This window comes from Anopheles gambiae, chromosome 2 (assembly GCF_943734735.2).
Source record: "Anopheles gambiae chromosome 2, idAnoGambNW_F1_1, whole genome shotgun sequence".
In the NCBI taxonomy this organism is placed as follows: domain Eukaryota; kingdom Metazoa; phylum Arthropoda; class Insecta; order Diptera; family Culicidae; genus Anopheles; species Anopheles gambiae.
The window spans coordinates 84,833,893-84,855,392 of record NC_064601.1 but is presented as its reverse complement, the minus strand read 5'-3'; the positions used below and the strand labels follow the sequence as shown (position 1 = coordinate 84,855,392).

The following is a 21,500-nucleotide window of genomic DNA, read 5'->3' as shown; positions in this document are numbered from 1 at the left end:
ATCTGGCGTTAAATTGTAGATGCTACATGCAGCGATTCAATTAATGTCCTCTGCGATGAACTCTTCTGAATTTTTAAATTTATCGAAATCAATTACTATTTAATGCTTGCAAATGTTGCCCTTAGTTCATTGATATGTGACAACTCACAACTTGGATCGGAATGAAAATTAAAATTTTATTTGCAATTTAAACATGTGCCGTTGAGAGAACCCTTTTATGATGAAACAAAAACAAAAGCTTGCATGTGTTTGTCGACTTGAATTAAAAATAATATTTTAATAGCTCCCACCTTGCAGTCCCAGCACAGAAGCAACCGATTTACTCGCCAACAATTACCGGGTAATGAGTGTACGTATGCCTTTCCCCTTTTTGCGCGTCCCAACTTACCTGTGTACTGAGCAGCAGCGCTCGGGCGATGGCAAAAATGTCACTGACGACGCCTTCGGCGGGCGCGGCCAGCACAACCAGGTACGTGATGCCCAGCAGCGGTATCAGCACGAGCAGTGCCTTCGATGCCTTCCGGTACTGGCGCGTTTCGACCGTGTTCGCCGATCGTAGCTTCGTGATAAGCACCTGGGGTTTGCGCGGTAAACAGGACCATTGTTAAACGGAAAAGGGTTGGGATGCATGACTGGTGCATTACGAGACGGCTTGACTTACCCACATGATTCGTATGAGAAATACTAGATTGATGATCAGCACCGCACAGACCGGCCCTTGGAAGATCCAGTCGACGACTGACTCACGCATCCAGGAGCATTCGATTTCCAGCTGGAGGTGGGGCAGCCCGCCCGCCCGAAACCGTAATAAACGATACAAGCAAAACACAATAACGACATGAGTGGCTTTCCGCTATCGATCAAACGGGACTGGAAAGGCTTTTCCGGGAAAAATCTAAACTAGGTCATTATACTACGGCGCTGGGAGTTGTTTTCGTTCGGTTGAACGAAGGAAATGAATAGGGGAAAGGAGGTAGGGGAGGGGACGAGCTTGGGATGAGGGTAAATAGGGAGGAAAAAAGCTCTTGGAAAAGTCATCTTACGCTCCATTCTTGCTGCCCTGAAAAGGAACACTACACTCCTACTTGCCTTCTGCCCTTTCTTTCCCCGAACGACACGAATATCAACAGCCGTTAAAGTGGCAATTTTGGCCGGCGCCCATTTAACGAGTGAGAGGTGTGTATGTGTGTCGGTGTGTTCTTATGGTTTTGTTTGCTTTCGAGCTTTCTTGATATTCATTTCCACTTTTCCACTCGGAAAGAATCGAATTGCATCAGCAGACTAGCCGGTGGAAAAGCTTTTCTGGAGTGGCGTTCTTCGTCTTTCCTTCTTCTGTTTTTTTTCTTTCTTGTGGAACAATTATTTTCCGGTTTCGAGTGTCGGATGGAATGGACGCCCAACTGGAGAAGATTCCGGCCGAAACCAAAACCTTCCAAACCTGCTCGTGCCAATGGTTTGCCACTGATCGTGGGACAGTGTTTTGAGGGCTAAAGAAAACAACAGAAGAAAAAACAAATATTCACCACTAATTGAGGGAGAGATTCGGGTGGATTTTTGTTCTGTCCGAGGTTGTGGATGGCACTTTTAGTAGGAAAGTGTTGTTGGTGTACCACTGTTTGGGCAGAGATTGGTTATAATGTAACGTATTATTTTAACGGCATTTATTTTATAAGCCTATTGGATTTTTCAAGGTTGTTTTTTACAAACGAATTAAGTTCAACATTTGCTTTCAAATGTCACAAGATCCAATTATTCGAGATGTCTGGCCTGTAATTGCCGGGCGAGGGCGCTAGTCAGAGGACGCTTGAATGAATAAGAAGAATGTTATTCATTGGCCATACAAAGCAAAAATTCATATTTTTAGATGAGTGATAATTGAACTTCAAATCAAGCACACCCTTCAAGGTATAGGCTATCTTGAATCGTTTACAGTGCTACATTCATTATTTTTAACGGTAAAAAAAATAATCATTTCAGTTCATTTAATTAGGCAGAAATTCTAAATTATGACTGTAATCTTCGCTATTCTTATTAAACCTGCTTCAATACTCAGCCTCGTTCGGGTTATATTCAATATTTTTCATACAACATCATACAATAAAACAACTATAGGAACCACACCATCACTAAGGCCACAAACATTGAAAAATATGTACAGGCGGTCCCCGAGATACACGGTTAATGGGGACCGAAAACGGCCGCAAAATACCACGTATCTCGAATTTCCGCGTAAGTCGAATCTCGTGATTTCCAGCTAAAATATCACAAATTTTCGTGTAATTTCGCAAGTAGGGGGCGGTTTTAGTCACTTTATGAATTATTTGATATGATTCTGACTGAATATAACTGTTTTAAACCTTTTGAAATAGTTTTTAACATTCGATCAAAACGGAAATTATTTGGCAATTTGCAATTGATGTGTCAAATCAGTACAATTTGCTCAAAGAATTCTCAATTTTAGAAAACCGCGTATCTCCGAATCCGCGTATAAGAGGTACCGTGTATCTCGGGGACCGCCTGTATTTGTTTAGAACATGTGTTACTTTTACTATTAAACAATTCTATTAAAATTAAATCAAATATATAAGTAAGTATAAATACTTTACTTATTATTTAAATAAAATGAAGTAAATCTGTTGGCACGATTTCTACCTCGTGCAGATTAGCAGCCGTAATGTTTATCAAAACAACGAGCTGTCAAGGACAGCTCGAATAACTTACGAGGAAAGCACCAGATGGCGCTGTAAAACAGATAAGGACAAAAAGATATCCCCAAAGGCGAAACAGCTAGCTTATCAAAAATAAGGCCAATTAGGATAAAGTTTGGCAGCGGTCGCGAAACAGGGTCAAGTGCGGTCAAGACTGATCAGCTGTTCGAGAAATAGGCGCCATCGAGATAGTTAGGGCCAGTAGCAAAAGTCAAGCGACAGAAGACAGACCAATTTTTAAACTGAGCAAATACATATTAAACACACAAAGCCAGTTCTAAGAAAGTCTTTCCAGCTACTCAACAAGTTGTTACCAGGTGTAACAACAATATCTATACCACTTGTACCATATCTATACCACACGTAGCAACGTGTGTAGCAATCGTTTCGTTGAGTCGCAAATGGTAAAGATAATTTTACAAACTGTCTATTTATTTGAGCAGTTTTAAAATTGATGTTGTATTTCCGCGTTTTAATTTGCAACTAATTTTCGGTTAGCGATGGCGCCCTCAGCTGTGTGAACTTGACCCTGGTTGAACCGCTTCCTCATTGGTCCTATTCTGGGAGATCTAGTTGTCGCACAAGCTAATCCTGTCGTCCCTTTCTGTGTATCTAGTAGGCCATCTGTCGGGTAAAGTGGGTACTTGATCTAGCTGATCTTGACAGATAGATGTTTACAAATAATAATTCTGTCTAGAACGCATGTGGTCGATATCGTGCCAACACCAATCTAAATTTCAATGATATTTTTGTGCATTTATCCTACGTAGATTAGGTTTTCATTTTACTTAACCTAAGAAAAATCGCAAGATTGCGATGTAAATTATTACATTATGATTAGAATAATAGTAATTTACTCTGGGTAACTAATCAACTTTATGTAGAGTAATATTGAAAAACAATTCCCAAACCTCATTTCTGACATGCTGTATTAACATTCTACATTATTTCCAATCAAAACTAATGTAGAATTTAATGTAAAAGTATAATTGCATAACTTTAGGCGTTAAGCACCTGAGTGCGGTGCAAAATGAAGTTAAGTCCTTTGGTGCGCAATTTTGAAGGATAGCTTCAGTAATCTAAACAGACAGAGATAATGATACAACTGTTATCATTTCAATTTACAAACCTCGCCCTAGCCCAAAAAGTTTACTAACAACGAGGCAAAAGTAGATGCGCACAAACTTTTCTCCCACGTGTGTGTGTGTGTGTGTGTGTGTGCGCGTGTGTGTGTGAGGGTAAAACAATTCCCCGAAAGCTGGCCGCCCACTAATGGTGTCTTTTGCCCCACCAAAAGTTCCAGCCATGGGTGGCACAGCATTGAAAACTGGCACGACATGACACAACAACGCATGCAGCGATACGGTCTGGAAAAGGAGAGCAGTTTACGCCAAACTAGATGCGGGAGAGTTTTAGTTTTTCGGAGGTCCACTTGGTAAAAGTTAATAACGATTTGAACTTTCACTTTCACCATCGCCTCCCCTAGTGCGAACGTTAATTGTTTCGTCGATTGGATTTTGGGCGAGGACAGTGGGAGTTGGAATGGGACGTAACCACTTCCGGGTTTTGCTTACTTACCGTGTCCGCTTTGCCCTGCCCGGACAGGGTGATACCTTTCGCGATGGCCCACAGTATGACGAAAATGGCCGGTCCGCCTGAGAGGGGAGATGGAAATGGAAAAAGCGGAAACGAAAGTTGGTTTAATGAACGAAAGTTTATGTGACAGTAGGTTAAAAGTTAAACAAACTTATAGCAAAGTGGTTAGCAGCACATTTTGATAGTAAATTGAAACGACTCAGTTAAAAAAAGTGGCACCAAGCTATCAATACGATGTGCTTAATCGGTTGGAAAGATAATTACTGCGTAATAATGATAACGACCAGCTGCTTCCTCTTTTGTTCATTGTTCCAAAATCGACTCTTAATACTGAATGCTTATAACACCCGCTGGTGCGTTACTTTCGTTCGTTTCCTCCTCTGATAGCAGTACTGTTTCACTGCCAATAACTGCCCTCACGGGGCGACCACAGGCAATCTCGGTGGCTTTAAGGCAAATGTGGTAAATTACCCGAGAGCGAGCGAAAGCTCAAAAAGAAAGCAAAAGAACCTGTGGGGACAACCAAAAAAAAACCAGAAGCTTCACAACCGTTAGGACATTTAATGTAATGGTAGTGATCTTCGTTGTTTTTGTATTGCTTACGAAACGGAATTGCAAGCGAAACAGAGTCGGGGAAAGAAGAACAAAAAACAGACAATGAATTGTCGTCCCTGTGCTGGGAAATCGTCCCCAACACCAGACTGTGCCAGACTGTACGGTACCGTTTTTGCTACCAAAAGCCAATCCAAAGGCAAGGACATACGGATCGAGGCTCTGGGTTCTGGGCGCCGGTTCGAAATAATGGCCGCCACACTGAAATGGACAATTTATTTAGTGTTTATTATGGCGATAATGGTTGTCCCAGCCCGTGGGCTGTTCTGTGCTCTTTTCCCCCCTCTCCGTTCTTTATTGCACTTGCACCGGGACCTTCGGGATTTAACGGCATTCGATTGGCCACTTGCCACAGTGGGATAGGTTTGTGGTACACGCGCGTACGAAGATAATCTAACTTTGAGTGGGTTCCACGGAAGACTGCGTTAAAGGAAATGCATTTTTATAGTGATGTCGAATTTAGTGTGAGACGGTTGCTACTGGGTGCCTGTTTTGTATGGTTTTTTTTGCGTGAGTTAAAGCTAAGAAGGGCTAGGATTATGAAACTTTAATACAAGCTAGTGTAAAACTCTTTTTAAATGAAAGTTGCATACAGTTAGGCGATTTGTTAAGTTGATTGCGTACATTTAAGCGCTTTGGGATGTGAATTGTATACTTTTAGAAGCTTTTAATAAAAGTACTTTAATGCGACCTAGAACCAACCTCGAAAGCGCTTAAAACAAATAAATTCACCAAAATCTACTGAAATTCGGAAGCTAAATCATTCCCGGTATACCAGCAATGAATTATCGCCTACCGACGCTCTGCTACACTTACCCCAACCGATGGCGGCATACATGTTGAAGCGCAAATTATCACCCGAAAACGTTTCCACCACCAGCATGTACAGATAGAGCCCTGAAATGAGAGGGAAAATGTGATGAGAAAATGATTCCTACCAGCTGGAAAGAAATAAAAAAGCTGGCAGATCAAATTACATGGTAAGAACAACTTCGAACCTTGTTTAGTAAAAGATTCATTCCTTTCCGATAAATCCTAGATACCAGAACAACGTTGTGAAAGTGATAGTGATTATCATGCATCGACAGCTGCCGGGAACTGATGCGTACAATGGGAGGTAGATTTTCACAGCATTTCGAACAACGGCGAAGAAACGTATCATAAACTCGCATGGAAAACACCAGCGTACACATGGCGTACGTAAATTCTACGGATCTGGAATAGGCGTTTCCGATGGGTTGAGAATAAAATCCCTTTCCATAGAAGCGTAGGGCCAATGCGAACGAAACAACCGAGAGCTTAATTACAGCCAAGCTGTGTAGCTGAGAACCGCCTTATCCACCAACCGCTCGAAAAGCCGGTCAAGGCAAAGGAGCTTTTGAATACTGATACATGGCCCGGTGGCAGCGAGATGTATGCGATTCGTACGGGATTAGTGTCCCGTTAATAGCTTTCGAGAAAACGATCAAAATGGGTAAAACACATCGGCCGGTGAAGTAAAACAGTGAATGCATAGAAAAAATAAGGAGAAATATTGCGCTGTAATAATGATTTTTTTCGTTAATCCTGGATACAGCCGAGAAACAAAATATCTTCGAGCATCGGCGCGTAGGTCTTGTATTTTTAGCCCAGCTTAGCAGCCGAAAACGTAAGGCGTAGATCCCAAAAATGACGTGCCGGGAGGATTAACAGCTTTCTTTTGCTATCCATGATGCCACGGCGTTATTCGCACTACACGTTCTAACAAAAAAGCACAATTCAACGAAAAAGAGCACCCATAATATTCACCTTTGATAAAAGTTACTCATAAGCACAGTAAGCATCCGTTTCTAAATGGGAAACTTTTCCTTTGTAATTTTACGCTGAGGAACACACGACGTTCTCAGGAGCCGAAAGTGTTCCCATGGTTTTAGGAAAATAATAGAAGATGGCTGGTGGAAAGCAACTAAATGGAAAACTTTTCTCCCGCATTCTGCTACGTGTTCGGTACACCGTATAGCGTGTTAGAATGTTTAATGTTGCACTCATTAATAATCTGAGCAACCTGCTAGAACCTCTTTAGCCTCACTTGCCCGCTTGTGGTGTCGTTGGCTGTTGGCTTAATGAGTGTGCAGCTAAATTGAAAAAAGTTATTGCTGTTGGTGTTTCTCTCTCTCTCTCTCTCTCTCTCTCTCTCTCGTTCTCTCTTGTGCAGTAGAGGAAGTGAAACTTTTCTCGTCAACGTGCGTGTCGTTGTGTGATTGTTTTTGTTTTGCTTGCGGTTGTAGAACACATATGGTATGCAGGAGAGAGCAGGTAGGACTTTTCCATGAGTTCGGTTTTGTGCGTGCCTGTATCGTGTGGCCAGGTGGTAGATGGTTTGTTTTTACGATGAGGCTAGGAATGTCGATAATGCGATAAAGTCACGATTTATTGAAAACGTTTAGAAAGGACCTGAGCCGTAAAAGTTAATTGTAAATTATCGTTCTTAATAGTACAACAAGCTTTAATTATGCAAAATAAGGCACAATGGGAGTTTATTGGGCGTTACTGAACACCTGCCCTTAAGGCTGGTTTATGCTTGGTAACCAATGCCAGCACAAAAAATGTAGAATATTAGCTGTACTTTCTAAACTATAGTGCATACTTTTAGGCGTTTAGCAAGCTTGTTGAGCTGTGGCAAGGTTTTAACTTTGAAACAGAATATAATTAGTTCACAATTTGAACTTTTTTGTTCTGTATTGTTTGACGATGTATTCTGACACTAGCCTGCTTTAAAAAAAAATAGTTTAAAACAAAAGTGTAAAAAAGTTAATAAAGTTAACATGCAATCCCTTACTTTCAGGCATTCTACAACAAATCATTAGACAGTTTGGCGATTGATACCCATTAAAATTAAACTAACAAAATAGAAAAAAAGCTTCCAAACAATTAAGAAGAATCAAGCGAACACTGAAAAGAATCCTCCTAACAATCAATGGGTTACTCGTACTAACCACACGGGCAGCTTTTAATGCTTGTTTAGTTTCCTGCTCTAATTGATCGGACGTGCTGCAAGGGAATGGTACGAGCTTATTTCAGTTAGTGTACTCGATAGGAACGATGCAGTGCTAAGCAGGAGTTGGGAAAAACCGTCCATCCACTGCAGAACACGTTCATTGGGCAGAAAACAGACTTTTAAAGTGCATTCTCACTCAATCTCATCGGCCTGCCAGACGGGCTTAAAAGCAATTTGTGTCATTGTGTTAATTGCTGCAATGAATATGAATTTACGATGAATTGAATCAAATCGTCCGGCTTCAAAATCGAAAACGTAAACCGAGACAGAATTACACATCAGATCATGCAGAGACGCTGTTTGGATGAGTGTAGCTATTTGGAAGCAATTGTTTTAGCATAGCGAAAAAAAATCGCATTCGATCCCTTTTGCCTAATCCAAAGTCAAACGCAAGCTAAATCTCTCCTCAATCGCTTGAAATCCAATTGCAAAAACAAGATCCGAGATTCACGCCCTCGGGAGGGTAGTGTGGGCAGTAAAATGTTGTAAGCTCAAACGCACCTAAAAGATGCTCCAGGGAAGGGCACGCTTAGGCAAACTTTGCGTTGCGTTTTTTTTTTCAGCAAAACTCAATTCCGGACGCAGGTCGTTGTGAAGGGTAATACAATGTTGCCGTGGAGGTTGGGTGCGTGGGCATCGATGGCAGCCCAGACGCTTGGTTTGGTTCAGGATCGATTTAACCCAGTTAATCCCACCATTAACGTTCGTGCTTCAGCCAAGGACATAAGACCATAATCTTCCATCGTTTCGGCTTCCTTTTTCTCCGGTTCCGTTGCCGCGGCGCCACTTATCCCCTCCGGCCAAACGGCAAACGATTGAACGATGAATCCATAATCAATATTTATCTTCAATCCTCGATTTTCCTCCTCTTCTTTCGCTCTGTGCTCTTACCATTAGACATCGCACTATAGCTGTTTCATCAGTACTGGGAGCTCGAAAAGCTTCCGCTGCTCTAGCGCACGATTTGTCTGTACTTGTCGTATTTGTAAAGGGGAAGTAATGAGGGAAGAAAAAAGAGCAAGCCCATCACCCGACTGATGTCACCGTCCTGGGGCATTTTTTTTCTTCGTTGCTCTGCTGCTGCTGCTTGGGGTGGAAATTGAGCACCCGGTAAGACGCCGGTAATACCGTTCCACCGGATTATGGGAACAAAGAAGGGTCTGGGCGTGATTTGATAACAATTATTTTCTGTCAAGGATAATGTCAACATCCGAAGTTACTATCAAGCTGGTAGGACAGTTGACAGTAGGCAGGGTAATAACATTGGGAATAAAATAAAATAATTTCTTACATTTTCTTTTCAGATTATCAGCTTTTTCCGCTGGTAGACCAAGACAGTTACTTCTTCCGTGATCCGTAAAACCGAATTGAACAAATATTGTAAAAAAGGTTTAAAACAGTAAAGCGCCTGTCAGTATGCAATCGGCGAAACAAATCTTGTCCAATAATCTTCTACTTTGGCTCAGTAAGCAAATGGATGCAAATTGTAAATTATTTTCAAAATGTCTTATTCGATCTGCATAATAATGAAGAAGAGAGATGTGAATTTTGGAGCGTTTCGCTTCCTGAGGAAATTTAAATGATTTCATGTGATTGTCGGAGAAACAATGACAGCATTATATTACAAACCTATTACAACCCCATCATTATGCTGACCATAATCATGATCATATTTCGTACAGCATCATTACTACACCACGAAGAATGTTGGTACTATCTTTAGAAAAGAAAAAAAAACCCTCAAAGACCCTCCAATCTCGACCAAATACATAAAGAACCGTCTCCTTCTCCTGTAATGCAGTTGCACCACCGTGTGCTATCTTTTAACCAACTTGTTTGTAATGGACGGGTCCGGCGATGGAACCTAGTTAAGGCACACCGTGCAACCATCGCAGTCAAATCCTCGCAGCTGCTCATTATGATGTTGCTCACGTTCACGTTCTGGTCCGTCTTAAAATCGATTGCACTGATGGATGGAAGGAAAAAACGAAAGAAAACACTACCCCAGTTGTAACTTTGTTGCTGCACCCGGTCCGGTGCAACTGGGAGCCGGGTAGCCGTTTGGTTCGTTTGGTGCTAAAGATGACGACTGGTTTTGTGACAGTGTTTTTACGAACGATCAACTCGCATTAGTCTCGCGTAAGAGACTGGCTGGCTTGGCGAAGCAGAATGGACTGGATGAACGTGTTTTAATGCTGATTTTTGTGTATCTGCTGCTGCAATCATGCTAGGGGGATGGAATACTGGAACGCAAGTATTTTACAATATTTAAAATTATCTTCGGTGTGTTGTGGGAAGTTGAAATTATTTTAAGTGATGACATATTTTCCAAATGGAGTTTTGCTCAACAATGTATTAGTAACTTATGCTCGACCTCTAGGAATGCGGAATAATACAGCGCTTGTCTGAAAGCGTAACACATAAATATCAATACAAGTCAATGAAATAGAATACATAATTCACAATTGAGCAAAAATTTAAAAATATCCATGAACAAAACATCAACAATTACATGACAATGACATGGATGAAAATAATGATCAAATGAAAACCTGATTAAATTAAACCATTAGTATGAAGCCGAAAGGCTCAAAGTCTCTATAAAAATCAATAAAAAAAAATTAAAAAAAAAAAAAAAAACCATTAGTAAAGCCCAAATACGTCATTTATTTGCATAGCTTTAGGCGTAATTTAGCATAACTTTTGGCGTATAGTCGAGCACAAAACAAACAATTTAATTGCACGTTAAAGATTGCCGCAATAAAATAACGGCCCGTGAAAGATTATTTGAACTAAACTTGTTGTAAATCTTTTTTACCCTCCCATGAATCATTTCAAAGGAAAAAAACATCTTAAAAACTAACTAACTGCTAACTAATGATGTTGTTCTTTTAAATGAATTGTCAACGCCAAACTTCAATTACGCGCGTGTTTGCTACCCCTTGAAAGCAAAACATACCGAACGACCGACTGCCGGGCTATTCCACTGGTGCAAAACTTTAGCAAATGTGGATAAATGTTAAACATGGCCGGCTGGAATGTGTTTGCGTTAGCTTCTTGCCATGTTGTGCGCCAAGTGCTTCCTGTTTCCAGCTCAGCCTTACCGTAGGTGTGTTTGTTTTGTTCTTCCGGTACAACAACGGAACCGGGAAGGCGCGCAAAGAGGAGAAGAGGAAGGGGACGAAGATAACGCATGATGTGCTGCAATATGGCCTTTTGTTGCGAGTGTCCTTCAACTGGAGTAGAGGAGGACAGCAAATGAAGAAGAAAAAACAACTCCAGAATAGCAACGACATACGACACGAGCCGGTGTGTAGACGTGTAGTACCATCACAGTAAACAACGAGCAAAGCTTCCGATTTTTTTTTCGTGTATTTCTATTCTCGTTCTCCGCCGGAAAGGATGTGGTGGTAAGAAAAACAGCACGGGATTCGCTTGCGCCGCGTAAGTGGGTTTCGCGTTCCTTTCCCGTGCGCAAGCAGTAATACTAAACATTTACTGTGCTCTGGCGATGGGTTGGGTTTCCTGTGCGTGTGTTTGTTTGTGTGTCTATCGCTTGGCGTGGGCTCATTTTGGGGTAGCTTTTCGAAAGTTTCCTGGAAGTGGGGCAGGGAAACAACAACAAAAAAAAGAAGGACCAAACACCCCCTAAGCCAGAAGAACACGGCCGGGCGCTAGTAGACGCTTCAACCAAACGATGGGCGGATACTAAACCAAGCGATGGTATTTTATTAGCAAAACGGTTGAGCAGCAGTTGGTTTCGTGTGCTTTTCGTGTGCGAACGATCGTCGCTACCACGAAGCCCCGTGTTGTGGTGTAGCTGGCGGGCTGGTAAGCTTTTCGTTGGAAGCTCATCAACCCTCGGGACGAAAGTGGAGACGGCGTCGGTGTTATCAGAAGCGAAATTTAATGATATCAACACGCGACGAAAACCACTCGACAGGCGGCTCACGTTTCTCGTGCAAATAAAGATCGTTTGGATGTTTATTTAAACGGGAGCCGGGCGAGAATGGGTTGCTGCAGGTGGCAATGAGAGAGAGAGCTAAAGAGGGAGAGAGACATGGTCGTTTCGCGCGAAACGCGAATGCTAGAGAGCACCCTGACGCACTGGTTAGTACAAATCATTTCGCAGCACCTAAGTCTATGCCAACGAGTGATTTGATATTTTCGACTTGTGGATACGCAGAAAAGCTCGTGAAACTTGCTAAACGGTTCTAATTGCGAGCGGTGGGAAGTATTTTCTTTTTTTTCGCACTTTCATTAAAACTTGCCGAGAATTTTATGCGTGATTATAAATTTTGTAGGAAAAATGTACAATTTTATTTTGCAACCAAGATATTACGGCATTACTTACCTTCTACGAGCATCCAGAAGAAGTTGGTTAGCGTGAAGTAGTGCAGCAGCGTGACGAAGATGACGCAGCTCGTCATGCCGGTACTGCTGCCACTCGAGAGCTGCGGGAATATGGAAACGTTTTTAGTTGGAAATTTCGGGTAGCGAGCAAAGCAAAAATGGATATTTAATATCTAACAACTGTTGAAGTGAGATGTTGAAGGTTTTTTTAAGCTTATTACTATAGCGAAGTTTCTTAAATAAAAATGTCTATGAAAATGTTGCAACCTTGCCATTGTAAGGCATTACTTAATATTTTTTATTTATTCGGATTACTAAATTTTTGTACACTTTTTTGTACTTAAAAATGATAAAAATGAAAATTAGGCGGTATTATTTTGTATTCTTTGTTTGTATTGTATTGTTTGGGATTGTTTTGGTTTCCTGACTCGTTCAAAAGTGTTCATTCAATGAACATGCAACAAATCGATTTATTTATCTCGAAAGAAATATGATTGAGATATAGCCATGTTTTTTTAGTTTGAATAAAAAAGGGGTCAGCTTTAGCAACCGTATAGGTTCAGAATCAATCCCGAAAAGACTTTTTTTAATTTTTGGCTCATCAACTGTTGTCGGTCAAGGTCAAGGCCTGTCTGTATCACTTATGGGTTTGGCTTTCAGTAACTTACGAATTACCCATAGCAGGATAGTCGGTACTACTTATGGCGGCACGGTCTATTTGAGGCTTGAACCCATGACAGGCATGATATTAAGTCGTACGAGTTGACGACTATACCATGAGACCGGTTTCTCTCCCGAAAAGACTAGTATGAATTTAAAACCAGTTCTAGGACTGGATCAGTTCCAGAATTGACATGCGTTTAGGACCAGTTCGAGGATCGCGCTACGTTCAGGGTCAGTATTATTAACGGAATGGGTTCTGTGTAAGTTCCAGGATTGGTAAGAGTTCAGTAGCATTATTAAGCGAGGTATATGTTGGGGAACAGTTCCAGGACCGGTATGGATTTGGGAAATGCACCAGGAAAGGTTTTTTTATAAGTTAAAATTTCGACATTGTTTTGTATGGGATCAGAATCAGTTTCTAAGGTCGGGGTAGGTTGAAGACCAATTCTTTAGGTTGAATACAGCAAAACTGTATGGGACTTGATCTCATCGGACACATTGTTAAGGTGTGCAAGTTGACGACTGTTCCAGGAGATCGACCCAAATTTACTTCTATCGCTAGTATATTAATCAACTAATATATTCAAACTGTTGTTCATCATGTTGAGAATTATTCCAAGACATAAAAATATATACAAAAATACGTAGAAAAATATACAGTTGCCAGCCAAAATGCTCCCAAAATAAACAATGTGCTTAAATAAATGGAAAATTTTCTGATTTGCCTGTTAAATAAAGATTAACGATATGTTTAAGGGATTATTTTTTGGTGAATTTGGAATTATGGAAAAGGGTAATCTCTTACATTGAAAATAAGTTGTGGAAGCAGTTTTATAATTACCTTACATTGAATAAATATTTTTAAAATAATACTCTGCACCCTCAATCTTACCTGTAGCGTTAGTATGATGATCCATAGCAAGGCGGACAGGATGTAGGTGATGAAGAGATTCGCGTGGATCGTGTTCCGCAAGCAGCGTAGATCCCTATTGATAAAACAAACAAAAAAGCCAATCATCCGCCCCAATCAAGCATTACAAAACGAAACCACACGGCGTTGCTGTTCCGCACTTACTTGAAGTAAACGAAAACTATCACAGCGAGACTAAGCGCCACCAGGCTGAGGATGTAGCCGGTGTAGTAGATGATGGACGAAATTTCCACAATGTCCGGCGGGGGCTCGTTCACGTGATGGCAGGCGGCATAGTGGCTGTAGTTGTCCCACCTACCATTCGGATGACAGTAGCGGGTGGCATTCTCTGGTGAGGAGAAGGCGAGATGCAAACACAGGAAAGCCCATTAGAAATAATTATCCTCCGGTCCGTGCCAGAATAGCGTCGACGATCGATCGTTTAATGTGTACAGTGATGGCTCTGGGGTATTACCCTAACCGCCCTTTGCACTGGTCAGTCGCTGATGCTTGTGGGAGATTATTTAATTGCTCATTAAATTTCAGAACCAACGCTTTGCTTTCGCTCTGAAAGGCTATGGATCGGTTATGCGTTGGTTGAACGTTCAAATGCCCAGAAAATGCACAGTCATGTGCAGCGATAGTGAACACAAAACCCCCACACACCCAATGAAACTTTGCGGCGGAGGATGGTCATTCCATGGTGCTGCCACAGCGGAGCGCCACAGCAGCACTTCAAGTTCAAGTTTGTCACCGTTAGTGCAAGTTTGTCCTTCCTTTTCCATCGCTCCGAGGGGGCCGGGAAGCGGGCTTGAATTGTGGTTCGATGATTTGCGGGACTGCAGGTTTCCCTCGGTCCTTGCGGCTCTGTGTGTGTGTGTGTGTGTGGGGGGGGGGGGAAGGGATGTGTCTCAGTTTACATTACAGGGGCGTTGTTGAAAGTGCAAGTGCACCAAGTTTCAATTACGCCGTCGGGGAAACTTTAATTGAATGTCATACCAGTGTGGCAAGACCGGTGTGTGTGGTTAAGCGAGGGTGGAGGTTGACGTTGTAGAAAGAGAAAGGAACGTAGAAAGGGTTTCCTATGTCTGTTCAACTGTCGCTTGGTGGATGTTTGCACACACGCTCATAAATGGATGTTATTTAAAGTTTCGTGAAGGTTGTAGGGGGAGTGGGTATTATGCAAACGTGTTGGTTGAGAATGCGTCCTTCGTGAAATTGGGTACTTTTGGATTGTGTTAACCTACTAATGGGGGCTCTTTTGATCTTTTGTTCAACATGCTACTACATACTACTAAAAGGGTATTGTGATTGACAGAAAATGAGAAATACTAGGTTGTACCTTTCTCTACGTCGGTCCCTGTAAAGCGCCGGAAGGTATGCAAAATGTTACAAACTGTACTTAATTAAGGGTGCTAGTAGAAGTAGCGCGAAAATGAAAATCAGTGTTTCTTTAGTAAAGATTTTCAAAAACATTTTTAAATGTGAACTATAAGTGTAAATACTAAGTGTTTGTTGGTAGTTTAACGTCATTTATTTTTACTCTCAAAATGACTTTCATTGTTAGTTCTAGATCAGTGATGTCAAACTCGTTTGGGTTACGGGCCGGATTATGCGGTGGATAAAATTCTATCATTTCATACCAAAATATATCATTTAAGTATTTTAAGTATTTGGTCCAGGTTTTCTTTTCTCCATCACCCACTATACCACATGGTACTTTCGATCGACGAAAAATATAAAGGACTTATTCTTTGACTGAGAATCGTATCTAGAATCCAGAAACATAGAAATAATAAATATGGAAGTACAAATATAATACGCAAAGCAGTTTACAATTACTCATACTTAACTTTAGCGGCGTTCGCCCTAACCCGGAAATTTTATCATTCTTATGTAATGCCCCAGATATATTCCAACATTGAGACTGCCCTGACTTTTCTTCATATCGACACACGAAGAACAAATGCTGCATTTTGACAAGTCATTTTGACTATTAACTAATAACGATAACTCATAATTTTGCATAATTTGCACTATATTAGCAAATATTCGCAAGCTATGTGACCTTTTTTCAAGGAAAAGAGATTACCAACTTCTAATAGGCCTCATACAATTCACGCCTTTTTGAAGTCCTTCTATTTTCAAGATTTTTAAAGATATCGGCCTGTTTTTTTCAGAAGTTTAGCTAAAGAGTAACCTCATCAGTTAAGTGAAGAAAGTGATATTCCGAGTGGTATACATGGTTTCCGAATTTTTCAGAAAGCCTCAACGTCAGAAAATGGACAAAAATATGGGAAAATATGAGTCCGACTTTGAGGAGCCGCCAGAAAATAAGAACTAAAACACATGCCATCTTCGAGGACACCTTCCCAAAAACAGCGACTGTGAGTAACTTATTGCTCACTTCGTTAATCGGAAACAATTAAGACTGTATGTTGAATTCTTTTTCCTCAGTGGATACAAAATAATACAATATACTTCAGCTTGATAAAAAGACAGCTGGCAAAGTTCTTTGCGGGCCGGATTCAAAGGGTTCGCGGGTCGCATGTGATCTGCGGGCCGTATGTGTGACATGTCTGTTCAAGATAGTTTTTCACACATCCATATTTTGCGTATATGTCTTGCTCTGAATGCGGCATCTGATGCGTATGAGCCCGGCATGACGATAGCAAATGTGTTGAGTCGCATTGATTTGCTTCGCGCAACTCGCCTGAATCTTTAGCGTCCTTGTTATCGTTGTGTAAAGCGTGTGACTATTTATGTTATATTCCTATTGTACCCTTACATATATCGAATGGGCTTATGAGGTCCGTGGATCATTTTAATAAATATACAAATATGTCCATTCTTCATGTTATTATTGTTTTTTCCATACGTCAACTATAACCAAAGCGTATTATTCGTGTTTGAATCACCGTAGTTTTTTGTTTCAGTGATTTACTTTTTAAGGTGCTCATTTAGTACGCAACCAATATGTACTGTTTATCAGTTCACCACCGCTGACGATCTTAAGAGTTTTGATTAAATTCGACTTCAGAGTAATTTCATCATAAGTTCTCAACAATTTAGCCCACATGAATTGTAGCACAGAGGAATACACTGTTGAGACAGTTATCAACGAGAAAACAAACACCAAACTTAGCTCTGAATTTCATAAAACACCCCGATAACCTACACGTTCTGCCAGTCCAGTAGATCATCAATATTGATAGTAAAATGTTTGGACGTTAAAAGAATTTAAAAACTAGAAAATTGTAGTGAGCATTCGATAATGTCCGTATTTGGAGTTATTGTAACTCCAAATACGGACATTGCCATTTTTTGATTTTTTTAATATGTTCAATAATATTCTCGGAAATTTATTCATTTCTCAAACAATAGGTTTTATTTGATTAAAACGTAATATATATAAGGGTGTAACGTATTTGATTTATATTGGCTATATCCTATTACCTACCTTTTGTTTAATGCATAAAATAATCTTAACATTTAAATTTCATGCAAACTGTCACGCTACCTCTAATAGATGCTTAAGGCACTACATGTACAAAGGACTGCAGAATGGCTTGCTTAAATAAGAAAAACGGCTCCTCAATTTCATGAATCCGGACCGTTGGCTTTCTTTGCTTCCTTTTCCAGACAAATGTCCAATTTCCTGTTATATGAACGTACGACGTAAGCTCGAGTAATTTTGCTCGGTAGCATGTTTGATATGCTTCAAAGCTATGTTCCACCCATACCACCCGACCTTACCCGCTTTTTGGCAAATTGGTATCAACTGCAAACTAAGCCTTAACTTTTCGGCCAATTAGGTTATCCAACACAATGTGCCACTATTAGGACGTTGTTTTAGGCCCGCTCTTCATGTTGAGTACCAGCAGCAAAGTTTGCCGAAACCTATCTGTCCGCAAAAAAACGAGTGACAGATTGCATTGAACGGCTTTATTAAATTTCTCCCTTCGCAGTACGTCAGAGCACTAAGGGCACCACCATTGTGTAAGTGTTCACCGGGAAAGTACACACGAGAAGGGAAACTTTTGGAAGCTTTTTTTTCTTCTTTCCTACCACTTTTCGGAAGGACTGTGTGTTGATGTTCTTGTTTACTTAGCCCTCACCCGGTCACGACACCCTGTCTCGATTCTGGATCATATTTCGTCCGACAGGGGACATACTGTGAGCATGTCTAAAAGTTTATACATCATGTGTGTATGTGTGTGTACTCGGTTGTTACCTAGCCAGAGCCCAACCCCCGAAACGCCCGGACATCTGCAGGGCGGCAGCGTAATCAAAAGATCGGCCGAGCGAGTTGCTTCGTTTACTTACGTGTCACATCGTAATGGACGCCTTTGAACTCCTCGAAGCAGGGAAGCACTGCCCAGGTGCCGGGATCCGTTTTCGGCCAGCACAGAATCCGGTCAAAGTCCACCGGACATCCACCGGACGGCGTCTGTGGAAATGTGATACACGTGAACAGAGAAATGGGTGAGCTGGTTTGGTTTTTGTTGATTTTCGGTGCAACGTGTGTGAGTGTGTGCGTAAAAGGAGTTTGTAGGAAAAGTGTAAAGAGATTGCCGTCGATTGGTTCATTGAGTGAGAGCCAATAACAATGTTAGTACAGGGGAAACAAGGACATCCACATACAGTATAGGTGACACACGGACACTGTTTGTCTTCTCCAGTTCCCCCCAGTTCCCCCGTCCACCCTTACCTCGGACTGTGCATCCTGATGCGCCCGCAGCAAACATTCGAACTCGGTGCTGTTCTCGAATGCACCGAGTAGCTCTGGTGGAAACGAGCTAAGTTCGTCGTAGTCCGCCACGCTGACCAGCCGCTTCTAGCTTCCGTCGCTCTGGGCAACCGGACACACAAGCACACTAACTAGACCCACGTGTCTAGTCCGCTGACGTTAATATGCGGATGGAGGGTTGTTTTTTTAAATGTTGTTGACTGTTGTTGCTTTGATTCTTCTTGTTTATGTTTCTACCGGCACTAGCGGAAGGGATGTTCCGTAACTACGGCGTGCCAGAATTTCACTGCCACCGGCTCTTAGTGCATGCTGCAGTTACGCTCGAACGATGACATACTGTTGATATTGGGCAGGTGAAGTTTTGCACCGTGCAATTAGGTTCCATGAACTGTGGGAAAACATGAAGACGAAGCAAAATTCAATTAACCTTGTCCGCTGCAAAGATGAGATAATTAAAATGAGCTTTTGCAAATGGCATAAGTTATTACTATACTGGTTGACATTGTTGGCAAGATGTTGTTCTTACATTGAATACAAAGTTTAGGCCAGACTGAAGTATGACAACAATTCTAATGGAAAATTCTCGCAATCAGATTAAGAAAAAAAATCCTGTTGTTTTGCCTTTTTGTCAGTCCTGCAAGCTTCAGACCGCTCGTTATCATAAATGGGAACGCATTGTTGAGCAGCTACACATTTTCCATGCTGCCCACCACAACCCATAGCAGATAAAGGCGACCACAATTCGGTTGGTGAATCAGACAGGAGCAACGATAAACGGTAAACCTTAGGAGATACTGGCCAGCCGTCACACAGATAGCGCCTCATCCGCTGGAACGAGATTAGCGACCAAACACACACACACAGACATATACTAGCAACCCTCCGCGAGCGTCCGTTTGAGGTTCGTGTTTGTGGCCGGGAAACTTTTGCAATTACCCCTGGCTGGATGGGAATGCTTTGGCCTCCACTCCTCCCGAGCGGTACTACTTTTCCATTTGAAATAGTGGTAAATACTTTGATAATTGGTTTGCCGCAGAACTTAACGCCCCGGTACAGTGTGTTTGGGATGAGTACAGTGTGGAGGAAGCATTCGCAAGATCTGGTTCTAAAAAGTTTGGACACTTCGGTCGCGGACCCGCACCCGTGTACGGGCGGCGAAAACTTTGATTGCACACACCTTCCCGGAAGCGTGGGGCTGGATCTTATCCATCTGGAGGCGGATCAGTGTGGTCGGTGTGGTGCGTTGTCCGCTCGGTTTGATGCTGTTTGAAATTATGCCGCCTGTCATCTGCACAGTCCACAGTCGGGTGGGACAGAACTTTTGCGGCACGTAAATCGTTTGGTCGCGGTTCGTTTGATATCGCACGGCCGTTCTGGGTTTATCTTGAGGCTTCGGCTGTAGTGTTGCGCTAAGAAGGCAGGACTGCATTTTAAGAGAAACGAGATGGAAATGACTCTTTATACGGGGATATTTTGAGGCAGTTTTGGCGAAATTTTATACTTTTACACAATGAATAATTTAGTTGGTTTGATGTTGTGAAGAAAGATTATATTTTAATCATGTTTATCACGCTCTGTGTTGACCGTATACCTGTGCCGAAATAAACCACAGACAGTAGGAACGAACTGTTAAGCCGATTGCATAGTTTCAGGCGGTTTAAGCTTGAGTCTCTATATCTATAATGTTTTTCCAATAGAATGTTCCCAAACATTATCCATTTTTATATCACACCAGTGTAGGCACATGACTTAAATTCTCGGTAAAAAATAGTATACAAAAACTTTCAAATTTATTTAAATGTAGATCCAAATCCATTTTTCTCCATAAAAAGGTAGAACGCAAATTTATGGACGTGCTGAACATGTGCTGATGAAGCCAAAACTCTCCTTTTAGTAGATCCAAATGGCGCCAGCGTGACACTGATTTAGATCAACTTTAATTATAGCTCTCGGAAAACGCATTTGTTACGGTGTGGTTTGTCCCGTTGCAATTCTTTTTCCACCACTCCCCAAATGCACCCAAAATCAGTTGAGCCAAACACACAAAAAAGGGACGGCCAAACCTCGTACAATCAATAGTCGAAATCCATCTGCATCGTTCGTTACTCTTTTCGACTAACCGCTGAACTGCATAAATCTAGATGGAAAACCCCATCCACTGTAGCGTTGTTCGTTCGGTGGTTCCGGTGCTGTGGGTTTGCTGAGGGGGGAAGCGAACGTATGTTGATGATCTCATGCTCGGCTGAAACAAAGGCACTGCAGCAACGCGCACTAGATTTTCCTCTTCACTGTCCTGGCATTTGCATCCTCCCAAATTGTGTTGCCGGTTTCGGGTTCGTGCACTTTGAGGTTAATTTGTGAAAGCTTGTGGGAATTTCGTGCCAGTGTGTGCATTTGTTTGTGCTTTTTTATGTTTCCAATTGTGTTCACTTTGTATGGATTGCTGCATTGACACACACACAGAACACAGACACTCACATTGAGCAGAGCTTTTGTGTGGAAATCGTTTTGGTCAATTTAGTATCTGATTTTTTAACCCCGAATGCAGGTCAAACGAGTACAATTTTCGCTTCTATCAATAGAGCTGAAAATTAGCTTTGACATGAGGAAACAAGTGTGCATTTCCAGTGCTTGTTCAATCCGTTTGTGTCACACAATGTGAGTAAGTGCATCGGAATATTTATGAATTGTTGGTACAGCGTTTGACAAGATTTCTTGATCTTCGTATTACATATATTTTTCCATATATTTATATTTTTTCCATGTACAATCTTACGAATGAAAAATAATACAATTAAAACAAAAACATCTGGAAAATCGTTGAAACGATCCAAACAACTATGGGAAGTATCCAACATTTTCCGGGAAACA

General features: G+C 41.5%; 1 protein-coding gene across 1 annotated transcript in view; it reads right to left on the bottom strand.

Annotated features, from left to right (window-relative positions):
• The window catches only part of LOC1276158 (diuretic hormone receptor), a gene marked incomplete at its 5' end in the record, with an annotated part of 34,226 nt that extends 15,510 nt beyond the window's left edge, over positions 1 to 18,716 (bottom strand). Inside the window, 9 exons of the mRNA XM_061640517.1 lie at positions 389 to 574; positions 662 to 772; positions 4,287 to 4,363; positions 5,733 to 5,813; positions 12,308 to 12,407; positions 13,862 to 13,955; positions 14,045 to 14,228; positions 18,206 to 18,329; positions 18,591 to 18,716. Of these exons, the coding sequence (XP_061496501.1) occupies positions 389 to 574; positions 662 to 772; positions 4,287 to 4,363; positions 5,733 to 5,813; positions 12,308 to 12,407; positions 13,862 to 13,955; positions 14,045 to 14,228; positions 18,206 to 18,329; positions 18,591 to 18,716 (1,083 nt within the window). The remainder of the gene's footprint in view (positions 1 to 388; positions 575 to 661; positions 773 to 4,286; positions 4,364 to 5,732; positions 5,814 to 12,307; positions 12,408 to 13,861; positions 13,956 to 14,044; positions 14,229 to 18,205; positions 18,330 to 18,590) is intronic.
• Positions 18,717 to 21,500: the final 2,784 nt, after the last annotated feature.